The 24,710-nt window shown below is 44.3% G+C and overlaps 2 protein-coding genes across 2 annotated transcripts in view; one reads left to right on the forward strand and one right to left on the reverse strand.

Annotated features, from left to right (window-relative positions):
- LOC139472881 (uncharacterized) overlaps nucleotides 1-22,656 on the forward strand; it is a 40,847-nt gene extending 18,191 nt beyond the window's left edge. Inside the window, exons 2-4 of the mRNA XM_071255348.1 lie at nucleotides 20,537-21,089; nucleotides 21,874-22,013; nucleotides 22,479-22,656. Coding sequence (XP_071111449.1) covers nucleotides 20,537-21,089; nucleotides 21,874-22,013; nucleotides 22,479-22,625 — 840 coding nt within the window. The 3' untranslated portion in view covers nucleotides 22,626-22,656. The remainder of the gene's footprint in view (nucleotides 1-20,536; nucleotides 21,090-21,873; nucleotides 22,014-22,478) is intronic.
- Nucleotides 12,194-13,899, reverse strand: LOC139472575 (uncharacterized). The gene is made up of 3 exons (XM_071255043.1): nucleotides 13,770-13,899; nucleotides 12,778-13,367; nucleotides 12,194-12,211 (listed from the first exon to the last, which is right to left on the reverse strand). The coding sequence occupies exons 1-3, from the start codon at nucleotides 13,897-13,899 to the stop codon at nucleotides 12,194-12,196; spliced, it is 738 nt and encodes a 245-aa protein (XP_071111144.1).
- Nucleotides 22,657-24,710: the final 2,054 nt, after the last annotated feature.

Consider the following 24,710-nt stretch of genomic DNA (forward strand, 5'->3'; position numbering starts at 1 on the left):
TTGCGTAAGCAATATATTCAAAAGAAGTACTTTACAAGACCTAGTACGATTACACTTGATATGCTACTAAATACTGAAAGTGTATTAGAACAAAGAAAACTAGCACAGTTTGTAAAAGAAATCCTCAAGATGTTTAATTAAATTTATGAGTCTGTTGCAGTTAAACGTATAGTTGACGCACGTCTGTCTCCTGCCTCGTGTCACCATAAATCTCCATTTGTACCTTCAATATGTCATAGCTATGACCTTGAAGCGAAATAAACGTTTGTTGTTGTTGTTGTTGTTGTTGTTGTTGTACAATGGGTGTCTCACTAATGGGATGCAACCTACAAATCAATTCATCATATAATGCATTATCTTATCGATGCGATAAAGCAAACTGATGACCCGATTTGGAATCACGATCCGTTAAATATACAAATGAAGTCACCTAACAGGGACTATTTTTACTAGGCTGTGTACATCACGTGATGTTTACTTGTCAAAACCTCATCCATAAGGCTCCCTTAATTAGATAGTGTATTTTAGATGTGTGATTGCTCATGTAGGCAAGTATTTGGCACTATATCGTACATGGGGCGGTTCACTCAGGCATTTTATTCCTACGTTGTTTCTAAAGTAAAGTCTTAAACATCAAATATTTTCAAATGACATTATATGACAAAGATAATACCCTCGAATGTTGCCTTATAAATATATTTTTCGAAAGAAAATGTATTACGCTCGCGTCAGTCGCGCATAATATGTTCTATTCCTGATATATGATATGTGTCGACAGAGAACATATGAGTGTAATAGTGTCCATTGTTTGGCATGTGAGGGGAAATGGGCTTTAACGTCGCGTCCAAGATTATTGCACTTATATAACGACGTGCATGCACGTGTATGTGTGTGTGTGGCTGCTTGTACTAGTCCGGACTGAGATACCATGCCGCAGTTTAACATGAATACCCCACTCAGACACAGTATACTGACTCCGAGCCGACCAGTCCTTGTTTTATCCCCTAATGCCGAGCGCCAGACAGGCTAACAACAAGTACCATCTTTTAACGTCTTTTGGTATGATGCGGCTGCGGATCGAACTCCGGACCTTCCGCTCTCCGGGCGGACGCTCAACCATTAGACCCCGGAGGCGGTCTTTGGCATGTAAGAGGTACCTCACTGTACGAATGGCGTTTCCTCAATTTTCTAAACGTTACAGCCCACTGCCTATTTTATTGACTCGTCTCAGCAAAATGTGCTCAACTGCTTGAAATTATTTGTGGGTATACAGTAAATTACGGTTATAACGAACTCAAAGGGACCACTTATTTTAGTTCGTTATAACCGTAATTCGTTATAAGCATACATACAGCATATATACAACATATGGCCGGGACTAAAAAATAAGTTCGTTAAATCAGTCAGTTCGTTATAAGCGTGTTCGTTATAAGCATACATACAGCATATATACAACATATGGCCGTGACTAAAAAATAAGTTTGTTAAATCAGTCAGTTCGTTATAAGCGTGTTCGTTATAACCGTAGTTTACTGTACGTCTATAGCATCACGTAACATGAGGCTCAGAACACATCAGACCACTCCTTAGTATGTTCCAACAAGACTGTTTCTAGGTTTGTCAGCACCATACCCGTGCCCGTGGGTTTTACCAAAGTGGTAAACGTCTGAGACCTGCATCACGTCGGGCTTTCCTCCCACATTAAGCTGACACGCTGTGATATAACTGGAATGCTGTTAAAAAGGGTGTTAAACCCAACTCACTCACTCACTCAAACAAAACTGGTCTTTTACGTTGATATTTCTTCCTAGAAATACAGGTGTCGTATTTACAAATACCTATCTACAAAATATGAAATAGAAACCAAATGAAACCTAGAACATTGCTTAATTTCAGAGCTGTGGCAATCTGGTGTTGCCAGACCATTCTAAACGTGAGTTGGATTAATATTTAATTTATTATCTGGGGACAGGGTATCAGAAACACATGTTATGCCTTGTTACAATCAGAGTAACTGGTAAATAAATAATTATATCCAAGTGATTCCGTGGCTACTGTTTTTTTGCGGACATGACTGGTTGATGATAGAATGGGTTGGGCTTGTGTTCCATTAATGTGTTGTATTAATGTGGAAAGTTATGGGCGTCACTTGTGTTGTATTAATGTGTAAAGTTATGGGCGGGGCTTGTGTTGTATTAATGTGTAAAGTTATGGGCGGGGCTTGTATTGCATTAATGCTGTGAAGTTATGGGCGAGACTTGTGTTGCATTAATGCTGTGAAGTTATGGACAGGGCATATATTGCATTAATGCTGTGAAGTTATGGGCGTCACTTGTGTTGCATTAATGTGTAAAGTTATGGACAGGGCTTGTGTTGCATTAATGTGCAAAGTTATGGGCGGGGCTTGTGTTGCATTAATGTGTAAAGTTATGGGCGGGGCTGGTATTGCATTAAGGCTGTGAAGTTATGGGCGGGGCTGGTATTGCATTAATGCTGTGAAGTTATGGGCGGGGCTTGTATTGCATTAAGGCTGTGAAGTTATGGACGGGGCTTGTATTGCATTAAGGCTGTGAAGTTATGGGCGTCACTTGTGTTGCATTAATGTGTAAAGTTATGGGCGGGACTTGTGTTGCATTAATGCTGTGAAGTTATGGACGAGACTTGTGTTGCATTAATGCTGTGAAGTTATGGTCAGGGCATGTATTGCATTAATGCTGTGAAGTTATGGGCGTCACTTGTGTTGCATTAATGTGTAAAGTTATGGACGGGACTTGTGTTGCATTAATGCTGTGAAGTTATGGGCGAGACTTGTGTTGCATTAATGCTGTGAAGTTATGGACAGGGCATGTATTGCATTAATGCTGTGAAGTTATGGGCGTCACTTGTGTTGCATTAATGTGTAAAGTTATGGACGGGACTTGTGTTGCATTAATGCTGTGAAGTTATGGGCGAGACTTGTGTTGCATTAATGCTGTGAAGTTATGGACAGGGCATATATTGCATTAATGCTGTGAAGTTATGGGCGTCACTTGTGTTGCATTAATGTGTAAAGTTATGGACAGGGCTTGTGTTGCATTAATGTGCAAAGTTATGGGCGGGGCTTGTGTTGCATTAATGTGTAAAGTTATGGGCGGGGCTGGTATTGCATTAAGGCTGTGAAGTTATGGGCGGGGCTGGTATTGCATTAATGCTGTGAAGTTATGGGCGGGGCTTGTATTGCATTAAGGCTGTGAAGTTATGGACGGGGCTTGTATTGCATTAAGGCTGTGAAGTTATGGGCGTCACTTGTGTTGCATTAATGTGTAAAGTTATGGGCGGGACTTGTGTTGCATTAATGCTGTGAAGTTATGGACGAGACTTGTGTTGCATTAATGCTGTGAAGTTATGGTCAGGGCATGTATTGCATTAATGCTGTGAAGTTATGGGCGTCACTTGTGTTGCATTAATGTGTAAAGTTATGGACGGGACTTGTGTTGCATTAATGCTGTGAAGTTATGGGCGAGACTTGTGTTGCATTAATGCTGTGAAGTTATGGACAGGGCATGTATTGCATTAATGCTGTGAAGTTATGGGCGTCACTTGTGTTGCATTAATGTGTAAAGTTATGGGCGGGACTTGTGTTGCATTAATGCTGTGAAGTTATGGACAGGGCATGTATTGCATTAATGCTGTGAAGTTATAGGCGTCACTTGTGTTGCATTAATATGTAAAGTTATGGGCGGGACTTGTGTTGCATTAATGCTGTGAAGTTATGGGCGGGGCTGGTATTGCATTAATGCTGTGAAGTTATGGGCGGGGCTTGTATTACATTAATGTGTGAAATTATGGGCGGGGCTGGTATTGCATTAATGTGTGAAATTATGGGCGGGGCTGGTTTTGCATTAATGCTGTGAAGTTATGGGCGGGGCTTGTATTGCATTAATGCTGAAAGTAACTGTAATTCACGTGTTTGTTTAAAGAATTCAGTTTGTTGTTTGCGTTTATTGAGTTATAAACGTACAGAACGGTGTGCACACTTTGCGTAGATCCTCCTCCTGGTTCCCGTCCCATCCTGGGCTCGGACAGTTTGTGTCTGCTGCACCTGTATAGGGGCTCGGACAGTTTGTGTCTGCTGCACCTGTATAGGGGTCGGACAGTTTGTGTCTGCTGCACCTGTATAGGGGCTCGGACAGTTTGTGTCTGCTGCACCTGTATAGGGGCTCGGACAGTTTGTGTCTGCTGCACCTGTATAGGGGCTCAACAGTTTGTGTCTGCTGCACCTGTATAGGGCTCGGACAGCTTGTGTCTGCTGCACCTGTATAGGGGCTCGGACAGTTTGTGTCTGCTGCACCTGTATAGGGGCTCGGACAGTTTGTGTCTGCTGCACCTGTATAGGGGTCGGACAGTTTGTGTCTGCTGCACCTGTATAGGGGCTCGGACAGTTTGTGTCTGCTGCACCTGTATAGGGGCTCGGACAGTTTGTGTCTGCTACACCTGGATAGGGGTCGGACAGTTTGTGTCTGCTACACCTGGATAGGGGCTCGGACAGTTTGTGTCTGCTGCACCTGTATAGGGGCTCGGACAGTTTGTGTCTGCTGCACCTGTATAGGGGCTCGGACAGTTTGTGTCTGCTGCACCTGTATAGGGGCTCAACAGTTTGTGTCTGCTGCACCTGTATAGGGCTCGGACAGCTTGTGTCTGCTGCACCTGTATAGGGGCTCAACAGCTTGTGTCTGCTGCACCTGTATAGGGGCTCGGACAGTTTGTGTCTGCTGCACCTGTATAGGGGCTCGGACAGTTTGTGTCTGCTGCACCTGTATAGGGGCTCGGACAGCTTGTGTCTGCTGCACCTGTATAGGGGCTCAACAGTTTGTGTCTGCTGCACCTGTATAGGGGCTCGGACAGTTTGTGTCTGCTGCACCTGTATAGGGGCTCGGACAGTTTGTGTCTGCTGCACCTGTATAGGGGCTCGGACAGTTTGTGTCTGCTGCACCTGTATAGGGGCTCGGACAGTTTGTGTCTGCTGCACCTGTATAGAGGCTCGGACAGTTTGTGTCTGCTGCACCTTTATAGGGGCTCGGACAGTTTGTGTCTGCTGCAACTGTATAGGGGCTCGGACAGTTTGTGTCTGCTGCAACTGTATAGGGGCTCGGACAGTTTGTGTCTGCTGCACCTGTATAGGGGCTCAACAGTTTGTGTCTGCTGCACCTGTATAGGGGCTCGGACAGTTTGTGTCTGCTGCACCTGTATAGAGGCTCAACAGTTTGTGTCTGCTGCACCTGTATAGGGGCTCAACAGTCTGTGTCTGCTGCACCTGTATAGGGGCTCAACAGTTTGTGTCTGCTGCACCTGTATAGAGGCTCAACAGTTTGTGTCTGCTGCACCTGTATAGGGGCTCAACAGTCTGTGTCTGCTGCACCTGTATAGGGGCTCGGACAGTTTGTGTCTGCTGCACCTGTATAGGGGCTCAACAGTTTGTGTCTGCTGCACCTGTATAGGGGCTCGGACAGTTTGTGTCTGCTGCAGCTGTATAGGGGCTCGGACAGTTTGTGTCTGCTGCACCTGTATAGGGGCTCGGACAGTTTGTGTCTGCTGCACCTGTATAGGGGCTCAACAGTTTGTGTCTGCTGCACCTGTATAGGGGCTCGGAGAGCTTGTGTCTGCTGCACCTGTATAGGGGCTCGGAGAGCTTGTGTCTGCTGCACCTGTATAGGGGCTCGGACAGTTTGTGTCTGCTGCACCTGTATAGGGGCTCGGAGAGCTTGTGTCTGCTGCACCTGTATAGGGGCTCGGAGAGCTTGTGTCTGTTGCACCTGTATAGGGGCTCGGAGAGCTTGTGTCTGCTGCACCTGTATAGGGGCTCGGAGAGCTTGTGTCTGCTGCACCTGTATAGGGGCTCGGAGAGCTTGTGTCTGCTGCACCTGTATAGGGGCTCGGACAGCTTGTGTCTGCTGCACCTGTATAGGGGCTCGGACAGTTTGTGTCTGCTGCACCTGTATAGGGGTTCGGACAGTTTGTGTCTGCTGCACCTGTATAGGGGCTCGGACAGCTTGTGTCTGCTGCACCTGTATAGGGGCTCAACAGTTTGTGTCTGCTGCACCTGTATAGGGGCTCGGAGAGCTTGTGTCTGCTGCACCTGTATAGGGGCTCGGAGAGCTTGTGTCTGCTGCACCTGTATAGGGGCTCGGAGAGCTTGTGTCTGCTGCACCTGTATAGGGGCTCGGACAGCTTGTGTCTGCTGCACCTGTATAGGGGCTCGGACAGTTTGTGTCTGCTGCACCTGTATAGGGGCTCGGACAGTTTGTGTCTGCTGCACCTGTATAGGGGCTCGGACAGTTTGTGTCTGCTGCACCTGTATAGGGGCTCGGACAGCTTGTGTCTGCTGCACCTGTATAGGGGCTCAACAGTTTGTGTCTGCTGCACCTGTATAGGGGCTCGGACAGTTTGTGTCTGCTGCACCTGTATAGGGGCTCGGACAGTTTGTGTCTGCTGCACCTGTATAGGGGCTCGGACAGTTTGTGTCTGCTGCACCTGTATAGAGGCTCAACAGTTTGTGTCTGCTGCACCTGTATAGGGGCTCAACAGTCTGTGTCTGCTGCACCTGTATAGGGGCTCAACAGTTTGTGTCTGCTGCACCTGTATAGAGGCTCAACAGTTTGTGTCTGCTGCACCTGTATAGGGGCTCAACAGTCTGTGTCTGCTGCACCTGTATAGGGGCTCGGACAGTTTGTGTCTGCTGCACCTGTATAGGGGCTCAACAGTTTGTGTCTGCTGCACCTGTATAGGGGCTCGGACAGTTTGTGTCTGCTGCAGCTGTATAGGGGCTCGGACAGTTTGTGTCTGCTGCACCTGTATAGGGGCTCGGACAGTTTGTGTCTGCTGCACCTGTATAGGGGCTCAACAGTTTGTGTCTGCTGCACCTGTATAGGGGCTCGGAGAGCTTGTGTCTGCTGCACCTGTATAGGGGCTCGGAGAGCTTGTGTCTGCTGCACCTGTATAGGGGCTCGGACAGTTTGTGTCTGCTGCACCTGTATAGGGGCTCGGAGAGCTTGTGTCTGCTGCACCTGTATAGGGGCTCGGAGAGCTTGTGTCTGTTGCACCTGTATAGGGGCTCGGAGAGCTTGTGTCTGCTGCACCTGTATAGGGGCTCGGAGAGCTTGTGTCTGCTGCACCTGTATAGGGGCTCGGAGAGCTTGTGTCTGCTGCACCTGTATAGGGGCTCGGACAGCTTGTGTCTGCTGCACCTGTATAGGGGCTCGGACAGTTTGTGTCTGCTGCACCTGTATAGGGGTTCGGACAGTTTGTGTCTGCTGCACCTGTATAGGGGCTCGGACAGCTTGTGTCTGCTGCACCTGTATAGGGGCTCAACAGTTTGTGTCTGCTGCACCTGTATAGGGGCTCGGAGAGCTTGTGTCTGCTGCACCTGTATAGGGGCTCGGAGAGCTTGTGTCTGCTGCACCTGTATAGGGGCTCGGAGAGCTTGTGTCTGCTGCACCTGTATAGGGGCTCGGACAGCTTGTGTCTGCTGCACCTGTATAGGGGCTCGGACAGTTTGTGTCTGCTGCACCTGTATAGGGGCTCGGACAGTTTGTGTCTGCTGCACCTGTATAGGGGCTCGGACAGTTTGTGTCTGCTGCACCTGTATAGGGGCTCGGACAGCTTGTGTCTGCTGCACCTGTATAGGGGCTCAACAGTTTGTGTCTGCTGCACCTGTATAGGGGCTCGGACAGTTTGTGTCTGCTGCACCTGTATAGGGGCTCGGACAGTTTGTGTCTGCTGCACCTGTATAGGGGCTCGGACAGTTTGTGTCTGCTGCACCTGTATAGGGGCTCGGACAGTTTGTGTCTGCTGCACCTGTATAGGGGCTCTGACAGTTTGTGTCTGCTGCACCTGTATAGAGGCTCGGACAGTTTGTGTCTGCTGCACCTGTATAGGGGCTCGGACAGTTTGTGTCTGCTGCAACTGTATTGGGGCTCGGACAGTTTGTGTCTGCTGCAACTGTATAGGGGCTCTGACAGTTTGTGTCTGCTGCACCTGTATAGGGGCTCAACAGTTTGTGTCTGCTGCACCTGTATAGGGGCTCGGACAGTTTGTGTCTGCTGCACCTGTATAGAAGCTCAACAGTTTGTGTCTGCTGCACCTGTATAGGGGCTCAACAGTCTGTGTCTGCTGCACCTGTATAGGGGCTCAACAGTTTGTGTCTGCTGCACCTGTATAGAGGCTCAACAGTTTGTGTCTGCTGCACCTGTATAGGGGCTCAACAGTCTGTGTCTGCTGCACCTGTATAGGGGCTCGGACAGTTTGTGTCTGCTGCACCTGTATAGGGGCTCGGACAGTTTGTGTCTGCTGCACCTGTATAGGGGCTCGGACAGTTTGTGTCTGCTGCACCTGTATAGGGGCTCGGACAGTTTGTGTCTGCTGCACCTGTATAGGGGCTCGGACAGTTTGTGTCTGCTGCACCTGTATAGGGGCTCAACAGTTTGTGTCTGCTGCACCTGTATAGGGGCTCGGAGAGCTTGTGTCTGCTGCACCTGTATAGGGGCTCGGAGAGCTTGTGTCTGCTGCACCTGTATAGGGGCTCGGACAGTTTGTGTCTGCTGCACCTGTATAGGGGCTCAACAGTTTGTGTCTGCTGCACCTGTATAGGGGCTCGGAGAGCTTGTGTCTGCTGCACCTGTATAGGGGCTCGGAGAGCTTGTGTCTGCTGCACCTGTATAGGGGCTCGGACAGTTTGTGTCTGCTGCACCTGTATAGGGGCTCGGAGAGCTTGTGTCTGCTGCACCTGTATAGGGGCTCGGAGAGCTTGTGTCTGCTGCACCTGTATAGGGGCTCGGAGAGCTTGTGTCTGCTGCACCTGTATAGGGGCTCGGAGAGCTTGTGTCTGCTGCACCTGTATAGGGGCTCGGAGAGCTTGTGTCTGCTGCACCTGTATAGGGGCTCGGAGAGCTTGTGTCTGCTGCACCTGTATAGGGGCTCGGAGAGCTTGTGTCTGCTGCACCTGTATAGGGGCTCGGAGAGCTTGTGTCTGCTGCACCTGTATAAACTGTTAGTGCGTCCTTGTGTTTCTCATCTTCAGCCGCCTGCAAATTCCCCTGCTGAAGAAAGAATAAATATATTTTTAAATCCTGAATTATGCACCTTCAAACTGTAATTGTATGCCGCTTCTTGAAATAAAATCATGAAGTATTAACAATTAAACGTGTTTTGAAAATTACAGTCGAATAAATAAATGACGGTTTGCGTTTGAAACTTGGAAATAGAAGCTTTATTTAGCTACTGCTATTTCTGTGTTGCCCTATAGGATTTGCTTCCACTGTCTTGACATAGAGAGCGGTGACCTGTTTTGATGTTTGAGAAAGCACATGGCATGAAAACCTGGCAATGGCAATCACACAGACGGACCTCTGTTATTCGTGAAACCGCCTCCGTGGTCTAGTGGTAGAGCGTCCGCCCGGAGAGCGGAAGGTCCGGGGTTCGATCCCCGGCCGCGTCATACCAAAAGACATTAAAAAGATGGTACTTGTTGTTACCCTGTCTGGCGCTCGGCATTAAGGGGCTAAAACAAGGACTGGTCGGCTCGGAGTCAATATACTGTGTCTGAGTGGGGTATTCATGTTAAACTGCGGCATGGTATCTCAGTGGGCTAGCACTATAAATCGGCATCAGTCCCGACTAGTACAAGCAGCCACACAAACACTAGCATGCACGTCGCTATATAAGTGCAATAATCTTGGACGCGACGTCAAACCCAATTTCACCTCACCTCACCTCACCTGTAAGTTCGGGGCTGGTCAATCTTGGTCGTTGAAGCAGACTTAACTACCACTGCCCACCTCCTGAATACGACCTTGGGTGACTTCCTCAGCAACAAGAGGGCTGAAGTGACGTTGTACCATAAAGAGCTTGACTCCAAGCAACGCATCCCGTTAAAGCTTCTTTTCATCAACCTTTACGCCGGTTCATTTGTGATGAGGCAATTTGGTAACGATCCATCTACTCATACTTTTATTTTGTCATTTTATATACAACCGCTATACAACCATCAATACAACCGAAAAGGTAAACAAAACTTACAGGACAGTGACCATTATTAAAAACATTCACAAGTGCATACTTCGATCTACTGTCTTATTTCAAGAAGATTCAAGACATTATGAATTATATTTTCTTTTGCATAAAATCAGTTTAATCAATGCTTATAAATATTTAATAGTTCTGGAATTTGCGTGATGTCTGTGAGATGTAAAACATGTTACTAGTTGACTGTTTTCGTTCAGCTTTGAAAATCGAAAAATAATGTATATAAATTCATGTAAATCTAGTAGGAATTTATTACTTGAATACTTATAACATATGAAATCTGCAACATGAATTTTAGCAATATTCCAGCAATATCACGTGTGTGTGTGTGTGTGTGGGGGGGGGGGGGGGGGGGGGGGGGGACACCTGAAATGGGCTTCACACATTGTACCCATGTCGGGAATTGAACCCGGGTCTTCGGCGTGACGAGCAAACGCTTTAACCACTAGACTACCCGACCGCCCCAGTGGCATTTATAAGTTGGTGCGATGAAGTAAGACAAGTTCTATGGATGAACAACTTCTTTATTTCAATTAGTGCGACGTTTCGGTGTAGATCCTAAAGTACTCACGGAAATGAAAAAAACCTGTTTTTTCGATTTCAGATTTTAAATAAATGCAGTTAATATACAAAATATATCAATATTCAAACAACTCAATTAGTACTGATTGGGCCTTGGCACAAATACAACGTATCAAAGTATGACGTAAAAGTGTGTAAAAATATGAACAAAACAGACTATTGTGAAACTGAGCATAACCAGGTGTTAGTAGATCAAGGTGAATGTCCATGACCTATGACACCTTGACGACAGGTGAAAACAGGTGCTTGAAACCCACGTGCATGTGATTTGTCAATGGTTAGTGATTTGTGAGTGGCATTGTAGGAAAGTGAATCATCGTCAAAATATCAGAACGTAAAAGTAACACATTCCCTTCTCAAACAACAACTTACATGTCATTATTATCATGTACATAAACATAGCTGTTATTTTTATTGTTGTTTTGATAACTTTTTTCCAGGCTAATTTGCATAATGCATATAGCCTGTTTCTGCCATGTCAATTTGCACTTAGTTTTATTTTTGAATGTTGAAAGTGCCTACAAATTACCTCCTGTAAAGTACATTTTGTATTGAGCACTGAGATGTTGGGAGTGTAGAAGCAGAGGGGTGCCTAGGGAGAGTTGTAAAAGAGCTAATCTAACCTGGCTTAATCCTATATAAAACAAATAAATAGTAGAATAGTGGTGTTTGAGCAGTCTGAGGATCTATGGAAGAAGAAGCCGACAGACAACTACCATTTCTAGATGTAAGAGTACAGAAAGACTCCGATAACAAACTCCACACCAGTGTCTACCGTAAACCCACCCATACGGATCAGTATCTGCACAATTCCTCTAACCACCCACCACAAATCAAGAGAGGAATCATCGCCACCTTAGCCCGACGTGCTGTCAACATCTGTTCCACGCCACAACAGCTACAAACTCAACCACCTGCGCCATGTATTCACTAACTTCAACAATTACCCTACCAGCCTAGTTGAACAAACAATCAACAGCATCCTCAGCCCCAGGGATCGGCCTCCACCACAACAGACAGCCCCGTTTGTCATCAGTCTTCCCTACATAGGAACAGCCAGCCACCAGATCCGCAGACTGCTCAAACACCACGCCAACATTGATACAGTATTCCAGAGAGGCAGGACAATCCAGAACATCCTCAGTGCCAATGGCAAGCCCTCTACATCAAAGAAAGAAGACCCAGCTAGTGCCGAATATCACATACAATGTGACTGTGGCCACTCCTATGTAGGAGAAACATCCAGGCCCCTACCCATTAGAATAAAAGAACACAAGACCTCAGTACAAAAAAATGACTCAGAATCAGCCACCTCCGACCACACCCACACCCACACCCACCCCGACCACAACATCCAGTGGAACAACATCAAGATCCTGGGCAACAATCAATCAGACTACAAAATCAGGAAACTCCTCGAAGCCATCTACATCAATAGGATCCAGCCGGCAATGAACAGAGACCAAGGCTATTACATCCCGCCTGCTTACCATCACCTAATTGCTAAATCCCTATGTCCATCCAATTAATCCACTGGCTTGCATCATCTCTATCAGTCTGCTCGCTGACTCTGTGTCCATTAGTCATCCACTGGCTTCTAATTATCTTAATCAGCTCTCGGTGTCCATCAATCAATTTACTGTATAAACATTGATGTTAATAAGTATATGTTACAGGAAACAAGTATAATCAATGATTAAGTCTAATAACTGGAAATTTCAGTGATTATGTCTAATAACTGATTCACTCGGTGGTTATGTCTAATTACTGAAATCTTCAGTAATTAGACATAATCACTGAAATGAACCAAGGGATTTTATACTTGTTTACCGAAAGCATAATCCTGCCTTGTTTTTATAATGTGTGCTAGTTTTGAAATTAGATTAGTGTAAGTAAATGCAACCTCCTGTAACCAGATACAAAAATCACAGAAATAAGCTTAAACAGTTCAATCTTGTATTTCATAAAATGGTATGACATGAATGGTATGACAAATAGCAGTCAGATGGACACTCAGGAATGTTTGTTTGCACATGTAAGACTTGAATGACATCTAGAATTACATTGAATCTTGGCCTTAAAACATTTGCAGCGATTGGTCTGACACCGTTTAGTTCCAACACAATTACACCTTACAAAGCCTTGACCTCCACAGACTGAGTCAAGTTGAACCGCTTGACGCAAAGAGAGTGTTCGATCGGTATTGAAATCGTCAGCATTATACAGTTTGGTGACACATACATCAAACTGGTTACAGGAATATTTCCCATTTAGCACACCACCCTCGACTGCAATTGTGAACATGTCATTGTCACTACACTCAATAACTACACCAATTATGTTACGTGGATCACCTCTTCCTCTGTCGACATGGGGAATAGGAACAGTTACATTGTCTCCAACACTTACAGGCCCCAAAACACGTTTGCTGCGTTTCACCATGCGCTGGGCTTGTTCTTCTTGTGCTTCTCTGGCTCTTTTTCTGTTCTGCATGATGCTGTTAAGTTGTGCTGCTACTTGATCTTCCCGGGAGGCGGGCGATGTTTGAGTAGATACTTCTGACGCGTCACTGGATGATGGAATGGGCTCTTCTAATGACTTGTCAGCATTGGAAACAGGAGATTCAATGGCTGAAAGTAGATCATCTTCTGACTGCAGTCGCTGAAGAACTTCCTGTGGGAGGGTTGAAGATGCAAGGCCAGTCCGAGCATCAGATCCGAAGAGAGCTGCAAATGGTGAGGTTTTGATACCACTGTGGAGACTTGCATTCTTCTGAAACTGGACGAACTTTAGTCCTACAGTCCAATCACTGGTGTCATTGTCTCCAAGCCAAGCAACTAGAATATCTTAAATGTCACAGTTCGCCCTCTCTACAGAACCTTGGCTTTGGGGATGTCGAGGCTTTCCGTGCACGATCATCAATGAGGGCCACATAAGTTTCAATTCAGTTACAACCTGTGCTGTAAATTCAGATCCATTGTCACTTTGAAGCACACAAGGAGCGCCAAGTAGGAGAAATATGTCCAAAAGTTGATAGGCGACTTCAGAAGCACGTTTAGACGTTAGGGGACGCAACACAACAAACTTGGTAAGATGATCTTGGTAAACCATGATCCACTTATACTGGCCTTGACTCATTGACTGCATGTCTATGAGGTCCACTTGAGCCCTTGAATTAAAGTCCTTGGAGAGAATGGGCTTGACAACGGTCCCCTTGTTGGTTGGTCGCTTCCTCTTCCGCTGGCACTCCTTACACATGGATTTTAAGAGAGGGAGATTGAATCAATGGTGATGTTGGCATACTTAATAGATTCCAAGTAAAGCTCCTTCGGGATGAGGACACGCCTGTTTTCCTCATACATCTTGTACAGTGCATCTCTGAAGGTACCGTGAGGCTCCATGAGTCAAAGTGTGAGGTATCTGGTCAAGGTGAACCATTTATATGTGTGCCTGATTGGCTTAGGACAGGATTATGAAGCCTTCTCGCAAGTTATTATAGTACATGCTTCTGCTTGTTAAGAGAAGCATGTTGTGTACTGATTATACTTGTTTCCTGTAACATATATACCTATGTTGTTTAGCACTACCTCACACATCGAACCGCATTACAAACCACCCTCAATCTAAACAAGGCTCTCACTCTAGAAGCAATACTAAACCCACAAAATAAACTAGAAAACTTCAAGGCCTTAGGCGTATTCTTAATCAAAACGGAACTAATAAAACGCATCTAAAAACATAATAATCTACCAAATCAAAATCACATAAATAAACAAACATCCACCATACCCAGCTCCCTTAGTTCTCCTCCCCAACCCCATCGGCATCTATTCCAAATCTCAAAATTCCCAAATTATATATATTAAAGCCCCCTCTTAGGGTTGCACAGGCCACCTTCGCCCCTTTCGGAAACACATTAAATGGCATGGCCGGGCCCGTGTGCGAAATACGCATCAGTCGGAAAGCGCACGTTAAATCTCCAAAGTAAGTAAGTAAGTAAGTAAGCACTATCCACCAGTGTCCCCTAGAAAATGGCACTCCCCAGGGCAGCACCCTCAGCCCAACCCATTTCAATATAATGATAAATGATCTATTCGAGGGCTTATCCCCTAAACTAAACACTTCAAAATTCGCGGATGACGGAGCCATCTGGATCCGCACTAAAAGCATTAAAATGGCAGAAAACTTAATCCAAAAATCTCTAAATAAAATACAACAATGGGCAGACAAATGGGGCTTCTCCCTTAACTCAGATAAAACAACAGGAGTAGTATTCAAACATAAAAACATGAAACCTGCCTACCCAATCCTCCAGCTAAACAACCAAACAATCAAATTCCAAAAACAAACCAAATTCTTAGGACTTATTTTCGATCAACACCTCACCTGGGAGGCTCACGTCCAAAACCTAAAAACTAGATGCAGCCAAGACCTTAACACACTAAGATGTCTCACCGGCTCTAACTGGGGAGCCTCCAAAGACCCCCTCCTCTCACTCTACACATCACTAATTAGATCAAAACTAGACTACGGCTGCGCCATATACAATACCCTAAACAACTCTCTAAAAATCTAAAAACCTTGACTCAATACAATACCAAGCCCTTAAACTAATTACACGCACCCAACATGGCACCTCAGACCCGATCTCCAACCACACAGGCTTCAGAGTCCATACCACACAACCAGTTAGAGCCACACAATCTTACCGACTCCCTAACAACCAATCTATATTCACGGCCGAACTTATGGGCATGGCCTCAGCCCTGCATAACCAGCAATCTAAAAACAACAATTAAATCCTAATTCTCACCGACTCCCTTAGAGGACTACAAGCCCTCCAAAACAAAAATACCAAAAAAACGACCTAAATTAATAAACCAAATACTTAAAAGCTCCAACGACCTAACAAAAGCAGGCAAACAAATAACCTTCTTGTGGATTCCCGCCCACGTAGGAATTTACGGCAACGAAAGCGCCGATAAAGCAGCTAAATTATTTCTCAAAATACCAGAAATAAGCCTCAACCTACCCATCTCAAAATCAGAAATTAAAAGTGTAAATAAACAAAATATAACCAAAAAAATGGCATAATCAATATCAAAACTCAAATAGCAAAATCAAAAAAGTGCTCAGAAAACCACTAGCCAAAGCTAAAATCCTACACCCCTCTAAACAAATTGACAGATTAATTACAAAACTCCAAACAGGACACACGAACCTAAATAACCACCTAAAAAAACTTAAAAGACACACCACAGGCAACTGCCCCCACTGCAAACAACCCGAAACCACAGAACACGCACTCATTCACTGCACCCACTACCAAACACACAGAACCACACTACAAACCACCCTCAATCTAAATAAGGTTCCTACTAAAATAAAAACAACAACTAAACCCTCAAAATAAACTAGAAAACTTCAAGGCCCTAGGCGTATTCCTAATCAAAACAGACCTAATTAAGCGCATCTAAAAACTAATTAATCTTCCAATCCAAAATCCAATAAACATACAAACACCCACCTCACCCGGCTCCCTTAGTTCTCTCCTCCACCCACCTCGGCATTTATTCCAAATTTAAAAATTCCAAAAATTCAATATAAGCAACCCCTAAAAGCCCCCTGTTGGGTTGCACACACCACTTTCACCCTTTTCGGAATACACTAAATGGTCTGGCCACGCCCGTGTGCGAAATACGCTACAGTCGGAAAGCGTACGTTAAATCTCCTATATCAGTCAGTCAGCCAGCACTATCCATCACTTGCTTGATAAAGGTGTTCATCAATAGAACTTGTCTTACTTCACCATACCTGTGGGTTTCACAAAGTGGTAAATGTCTGAGACCTGCATCACTTTGGGATTCCCTCCCACATTATGCTGACACCCAGTGATATAACTAAAATACGGTTCAACCACTCACTCTTTCAAGAACTTTTAAATAATGATTACAGCTTTCCAAAATTGATTTCCATCCTTGGAATTACAGTTTGTATTAGTTGTGAATGTATCAACTATATGCATTGTTCTTACTGATAAATTATAATGAGTGAGTGAGTGAGTTGTGTTTAACGCCGCCTTTAACAGTATTCCAGTTATATCGCGGCGTGTCAGCTTAATGTGGGAGGAAAGCCCGAGGTGATGCAGGTCTTAGACGTTTACCACTTCGGTGAAACCCACGAGCACGGGTATGGTGCTGACAAACCTAGAAACATAATCGGGGCGAACCGGGATTCGAACCCACAGTCATAGGTTTCTGGCGTGCCCAAGGGACGCAACTCTGCACAGCGAATCGTGGTGCCTTAGACGACTGGGCAACCCGTGCCACCTAAACTATAATGAAAAAGACAGATAAGCTTGTACTGCCGTTTCTCCATCCTTTAATCCGTGAATGTTTGTACGATTACATCGTCTTCCATAGTTTGGGTACTGTGCTGCCGCCATCCAAATAAGGGGCGGTCGGGTAGCCTAGTGGTTAAAGCGTTCGCTCGTCACGCCGAACACCCGGGTTCGATTCCCGACATGGGTACAATGTGTGAAGCCCATTTCTGGTGTCCCCCGCCGTGATATTGCTGGAATATTGCTAAAAGCGTCGTAAAACCATACTCACTCACTCACACCTCCAAATAAACATAAAACAATTCGTTTGCTCATGTCATGTATATGGAGAGAGTGTCGGCTGTGCTGAAAATGATCGATAAGGTTTTGTCAGCAATAGTGTTTTCAAGATGGTATTTTTTCCAAATATAGCTGAGGTGCTGATTGACCATGTTTGAAAAAGATTTTCAATTTGCTTCAATATTTTCAACTATCATATTATCTAAATTCACATGGAATTCCCGTTGATTAATAATGTCTCTGAATGCATCGAATTCCAAATTTCAACTTGTGCACGAATGTAAGTTTTGTTAAAGGCGTTTTTTGCCTACTGAAATCTATGAAGTTTTGCATTATGTATTTATATTTAGCCCTTGACAATTTGCATGACACTCGTGGACAGGCCTGATATGTTTTAACTTCTCTGTAGGAATTCCTTTTATAATAATTTCATTTCTTAACAGCATTTAGACACGCGGTAAAACTCGTATGACGTCAAAGGATCTCCATGACGACAGTCGCGGTACAGTTCAAAGACTTCAGTTGCAAATCCATCGATTAGTATGCATGAGTGAATATCATTATGGACAATTAACATACTTTTGAACTTAAGGTCGACAGGTGCTGAATTCGAGGACTTAAATGACACCTTTTCTGTCTATTCCATTCCGTTCTATATTCATAGGGGCGGTCGGGTAGCCTAGTGGTTAAAGCGTTCGCTTGTAACGCCGAAGACCCGGGTTCGATTCCCGACATGGGTACAATGTGTGAAGCCCATTTCTGGTGTCCCCGCCGTGATATTGCTGGAATATTGCTAAAAGCGGCGTAAAACTATACTCACTCACTCACTCACTCTATATTCATAGAGTTTCTTCTCCATTGTATCTGTATGTGTTCAGTCCTTGTCTTTACATAGCGAGATTTATAGAATTAAAAACGTTAACGACCTTTGTTAAGGTCCTTCCAGAAGAATTTGAATGATGTAAAACCATTGTGACTTTGATTGGTAATTTTATATTTTTTTTAATACTTTCAACAGTGCCAACAACGTAGACCTTTTTTAAGAGAAAAACGATAAAATTGGGATGGCTAGATGCCCGCAGAGTACAACACCTGCTGGAATTCTTATGACCTGGGAAGCTTCTGTGAACTTCACTTCACACTCTTAATTATGCAACGAGTAACTGATCTGAAATAAGGGCGTGTTGTACACGTATAGGACACGTGATGTGTAAAAAAAAGTGTCGCTTTGTGAAGCTTTGTGCGCCAGAATAACGAACAGCCTCACATTGTTAACAGCGGGTGGGACATTAACACGTCACGGTAGCGTGGAAGCCTATTAGATGTTATAAACACCTCTAACAAGTCATTTGTAAACCGTGAGTTGTTGGTTTATTGATCAGTCAACCCCATTATAACCCTGTTCATAGTATGACACACAGTACTATACACAGTACTATACACAGTACTGTCCACAGTACTATACACAGTACTATACACAGTACTATACACAGTAATATACACAGTACTATACACAGTGCTATACACAGTACTATACACAATACTATACACAGTACTATACACAGTACTATACATGGTACATAGTATAGTAATGTGTATAGTACCATGTATAGGACTGTGTATAGTACCATGTATAGTAATGTGTATAGTACCATGTATAGTACTATGTATAGTACTGTGTATAGTACCATGTATAGTAATGTGTATAGTACCATGTATAGTATTGTGTATAGTACTGTGTATAGTACTGTGTATAGGACTGTGTATAGGACTGTGTATAGTAATGTGTATAGTACCATGTATAGTACTGTGTATAGTACCATGTATAGTAATGTGTATAGTACCATGTATAGTAATGTGTATAGTACCATGTATAGTACTGTGTATAGTAATGTGTATAGTACCATGTATAGGACTGTGTATAGTAATGCGTATATTACTGTGTATATTACTGTGTATAGGACTGTGTATAGTACCATGTATAGTACTGTGTATAGTACTGTGTATAGTACTGTGTATAGTACTGTAAATAGGACTGTGTATAGTACTGTGTATAGTACTGTGTATAGGACTGTGTATAGGACTGTGTATAGTACCATGTATAGTACCATGTATAGTACTGTGTACAGTACTGTGTATAGTACCATGTATAGTAATGTGTATAGTACTGTGTATAGTACTGTGTATAGTACCATGTATAGTACTGTGTACAGTACCATGTATAGTACTGTGTATAGTACTGTGTACAGTACCATGTATAGTACTGTTTACAGTACACAGTGCTATACACAGTACTATACATAATACTATACACAGAACTATACATGGTACTATACACAGTACTATACATAATACTATACACAGAACTATACATGGTACTATACACAGTACTATACACAGTGCTATACATTGGTACTATACACAGTGCTATACACAATACTATACACAGTACTATACACAGTGCTATACACAGTACTATACATGATACTATACACAGTACTATACATGGTACTATACACAGTACTATACATGGTACTATACATGATACTATACACAATACTATACACAGTACTATACATGGTACTATACATAATACTATACATGATACTATACACAGTACTATACATGGTACTATACACAGTACTATACACAATACTATACATGATACTATACACAGTGCTATAGACAGTACTATACATGATACTATACACAGTACTATACATGGTACTATACACAGTACTATACAAAGTACTATATCTCACTGTACTGATATGTCATAAAATAATCCTTCAAACTGATTTAAATATTTCTTTGGCTATTGGCCAGGAACAATGTATAACATATTTTTTTCTCACTTTTTGCGACTGTGTTTTAATACTGCTATGGGTCTCCTCGAAAACAATGAAAAGAAAACAATGCGATTGAACCGTTTGATTTGTTTTCCTGATTACTGAAAACAAAATTCTCATATGTCTGTGTTTCCATGGTTAATTTATTGTCAATTTTTGAACATGTACGATACCGATGGCAGTTATAGATAATGTGAAGTTAATCAACTTACTTCAATGGAATCTTGTATTATAAACAGAGCAATATTACCTTTCTCAGTAAGGATAAGATATATGGATGAACACCGTTATCAAGCATGTGATGGTTTGATTGAAAATGGTGTAAGAACCTACGCCGAAACGTCGCTACTAATTGGAATAAAGAAGTTGTTCATCCATGCATGTTATCCTAACTTAGAACTCTCAAAGAAGTAATCTGTCTTCACAGGTAAACCCTCGGAGTTCTGTTTGTGGAAGTCGCTTATGTGGCATCCACAAGACCTGTGTGCCTGTTGAGGCGGGGTCTGGCCATATTTGTCTTGGAATGACACCCGCGTCTGTGGCTTCAGTCGCTGCCACTACGCCGACGACTACCAGATCTGGGCCACCCACAGCGACATCTGCAATCACATCATCAACGAATTCTCCTGCAACTTCTGTGACGACACCACTGGGGACATTCTTCCAGTCTACAACTGCTGCATCGACGTCTAATACTGTTGCATCGACGTCTACAACTGCTGCATCGACGTCTACAACTCAGTCAGCCACAACAACAACCTCCCCGGCCATAACCTCTGCATCACTGCCTACAACAACTCCTCCCACGTCTGCTGTGACACCGACATCTACAACTGCTACACCATCTACATCAATGCCTACAACCTCTCCTACTACGACTGTGTCAACAACCTCTCCTGCTGCATCTACAACTACGACAACTGCCACGACAACAAAGTCTTACACGTGTGCTGTGACAAGTCAGTCAGTGAACAATAACGGTAAACATAAAACATGATGTGCATTTTCTGTCTCTAGATATTAAAATATATGCAATGTCAAGACGTTTAAACATATAGAGATTATTAGCTTCTTCTAGCCCTACACAACGGGAAATAATTTGCCACGTCATAGCGTTACAGAACAATGGCACCACATGAAAATACTTAACGAACGTAATCGTGAATCACCTTTCCCAAAAGTGTGTGTGTGGGAGAGGGGGGAATTGTATCCCTTTGCCATACCTGGATCCGGTAATTTGCCAGATCTTTTGGTCTGTTAGCATCTTTGATGCCAACGGGAGTTTCATCCACAACGAACAGAGAAGTAGGGATACAACTGAAATATTGTTCAAAGCTACCCTCAACCTGACCCATTCACTCGTTTCCCTGCTCGTAAATTAAAATGCGATCGCTGCAATTCAATACGTACAATCGCAATGCATTGTTTTCGGTGTTCATGCCATTTGGGGATCTAATTTTTCATAAAATCCTGTTTTAAAATCGTGTTATTTGCAAAAGAGTGAGTGAATGAGTGAGTGAGCAATATTCCAGCAATATCACGGCGGGGGACACCACAAGTAGACTTTATACACTGTACCCATTTGGGGAATTAATGATGATGATGATGATGATGATGATGGTGGTGGTGGTGGTGGAGGTTATGATGATGATGATGATGATGGTAGTGATGATGATGATGATGATGATGATGATGATGATGGTAGTGATGATGATGATGATGGTAGTGATGATGATGATGATGATCGTTATTATCGTCGTGCAGAGTGCGGTACATACCTCGGGTGTTACATGGATGACTGGTCCCGAGTACTTCCAGATGGTCACCTGGTCGACAGAACTACGATGACAACCGAAACATGCATGTTGAATTGCTATGGCAACTACACCCACTTTGGAGTCGAGGTAGGCTGCGTGTTAGAATCTCTCCTCTTAAGGTAAGCAATATAGTACAGAATCATTTCCACTCAGTGTGTACGCAGACACCTAGAAAACGCATATTCGATTCTTGTACTATTTGAGACCAGTGAGAGTTGCGTTCCTTGGACACGAAAGAAACCTATGATTGTGGTTCGATTCCCGATTCGCCCCGATTATGTTTCTAGGTTTGTCAGCACCATACCCGTGCTCGTGGGTTTCTTCAAAGTGGTAAACGTCTGAGACCTGCATCACTTCGGGCTTTCCTCCCACATGAAGCTGACACGCCTTGATATAACTGGAATACCGTTAAAAGTGGCGTTAAACCCAACTCACTTACTCACTCACTGTTGGATGCTTTAAGCATGTTGACAGCTAACTATACGACAACGTGCTCAGTGTTGCATTATGGGTACAGTAATACACATCCTGTATATTATCCATCTTTTCCAGGACGGAAGCGAATGCTTTTGTGGTGACGTCATCAAGACAGGGTACACCATGAAGGCCGACAATGAATGCTCCGCTCGATGTTCAGGCAATAGAGGCACTGGGTGTGGCGGTCCGTGGAGGATCTCTATCTACAGGATAGTCCCCTGACGTGTCGTGTAAATGTGCCTTTGGAGGACATTACAGCTTTGTTTCATTGTTGTGGGCCAAATGTATTTTAAGACTTTTCATTACAATGTACATCAATTTCTTTTCAAGTCTTACGCTTGCTTCATATCATTGTACAAATGTTGACATATTGTTATGTCTCAATTTTAGTGATTGAGTGAGTTGGGTTTAACGCCGCTTTTAACGGTATTCCAGTCATATCACGGCGTGTCAGCTTAATGTGGGAGGAAAGCCGGAAGTGATGCAGGTTTCAGACGTTTACCACTTCGGTGAAACCCACGAGCAAGGGTATGGTGTTGACAAACCTAGAAACATAATCGGGGCGAACCGGGATTCGAACCCACAGTCATAGGTTTCTGGCGTGCCCAAGGGACGCAACTCTGCACAGCGAATCGCGGCGAATTAGACGACTTGACCACCCGTGCCCCCCAAGGGCATTTTGAAATGTTTCGTTGCAATGTACATTCTTTTCGATTCGTATGCTTGCTTTATGTCCTGAAAATAAGGCTTTGGAGAGTATTGCAGCTTTGTTTTATAATTGGATCTGCACTTTCTTCTCACAACGTTATATTTATTATTTTCTGTTTTTAAGTCTGATCCTTGCTGTAGGGAGGAGTGCACTGAACAACATTCCTAGCCATCAATCCATCATCTATCGACCAATCCATTACCACATCTTTAATTCATCAATCAATCCATCCACCAACCAATCAATCCTTCCATCCATCCATAAACCCACCCAACTAACAAATCCTTCTATCCATCCATACATAAACCCACCCAACCAACACATCCATCCACCCACCAACAAACCCACCCAACCAACCAACCGATCCTTCCATCCATCAACAAACCCACCCACCCAACACATCCATCCACCCACCCACCCAAAACATCCATCCACCCACCCACAAACCCACCCAACCAACCAACCGATCATTCCATCCATCCACAAACCCACCCAACCAACACATCCATCTACCAATCCATCCATAAACCCACCCAACCAACAAATCCATCCATAAACCCACCCCGCCAATACATCCACCCACCCACCCACAAAGCCACCCAACTAACACATCCTTCCATCCATCCACAAACCCACCCAACTACCACATCCATCTACCCATCCATCCATCCACCCAACCCACCAACACATCCATCCACCCACTCGCAAACCCACCCAACAAACAAATCCTTCTACCCATCCATCCATAAACCCACCCAACCAACACATCCATCCATCCACCCAACCAACACATCAATCCACCCACAAACTCACCCAACAAACACATCCATCTACCCATCCATTCACAAACCCACCCAACCAACACATCCATCCACCCACAAACCCATGCAAACAACACATCCATCCACACACCTACCCAACCAACACATCCATCCACAAACCCAACCAACCAACACATCTATCTACCCATCCATCAACAAACCCACCCAACCAACACATCCATCCACAAACCCACCCAACCAACACATCCATCCACCCATCCATCAACAAACCCACCCAACCAACACATCCATCCACAAACCCACCCAACCAACACATCCATCCATTCACAAACCCACCCAACCAACAAATCCATCCACAAACCCACCCAACCAACACATCCATCCACAAATCCACCAAACCAACACATCCACCAACCCACCCATCCACAAACCCACCCAACCAACACATCCATCCACAAACCCACATCCATCTACCCATCCATCCATCCCTCCAACCCACCAACACATCCATCCAACCACCCGCAAACCCACCCAACCAACACATCCATCCACCCACCCATCCACAAACCCAACCAACCAACACATCCATCTACAAACCCACCCAACCAAAACACCTATCCACAAACCCACCCAACCAACCACACACCCAACCAACCAACACATCCATCCACAAACCCACCCAACCAAAACACCTATCCACAAACCCACCCAACCAACCACACACCCAACCAACCATCACATCCATCCACAAACCCACCCAACCAAAACACCTATCCACAAACCCACCCAACCAACCACACACCCAACCAACCAACA

Source organism: Haliotis cracherodii, unplaced genomic scaffold (genome assembly GCF_022045235.1).
Source record: "Haliotis cracherodii isolate W230 unplaced genomic scaffold, xgHalCrac1.p SCAF_25, whole genome shotgun sequence".
Taxonomy (NCBI): Eukaryota; Metazoa; Mollusca; class Gastropoda; order Lepetellida; family Haliotidae; genus Haliotis; species Haliotis cracherodii.

What these genes read in the sequence shown, in the direction of transcription:
- LOC139472575 (XM_071255043.1), bottom strand. Translation starts at nt 13,899, where the DNA reads ATGTGTAAGGAGTGCCAGCGGAAGAGGAAGCGACCAACCAACAAGGGG. An exon ending in CATGCAGTCAATGAGTCAAG is followed by an intron (nt 13,368 to 13,769) that starts GCCAGTATAAGT and finishes CACCATTTGCAG; the next exon opens with CTCTCTTCGGATCTGATGCT.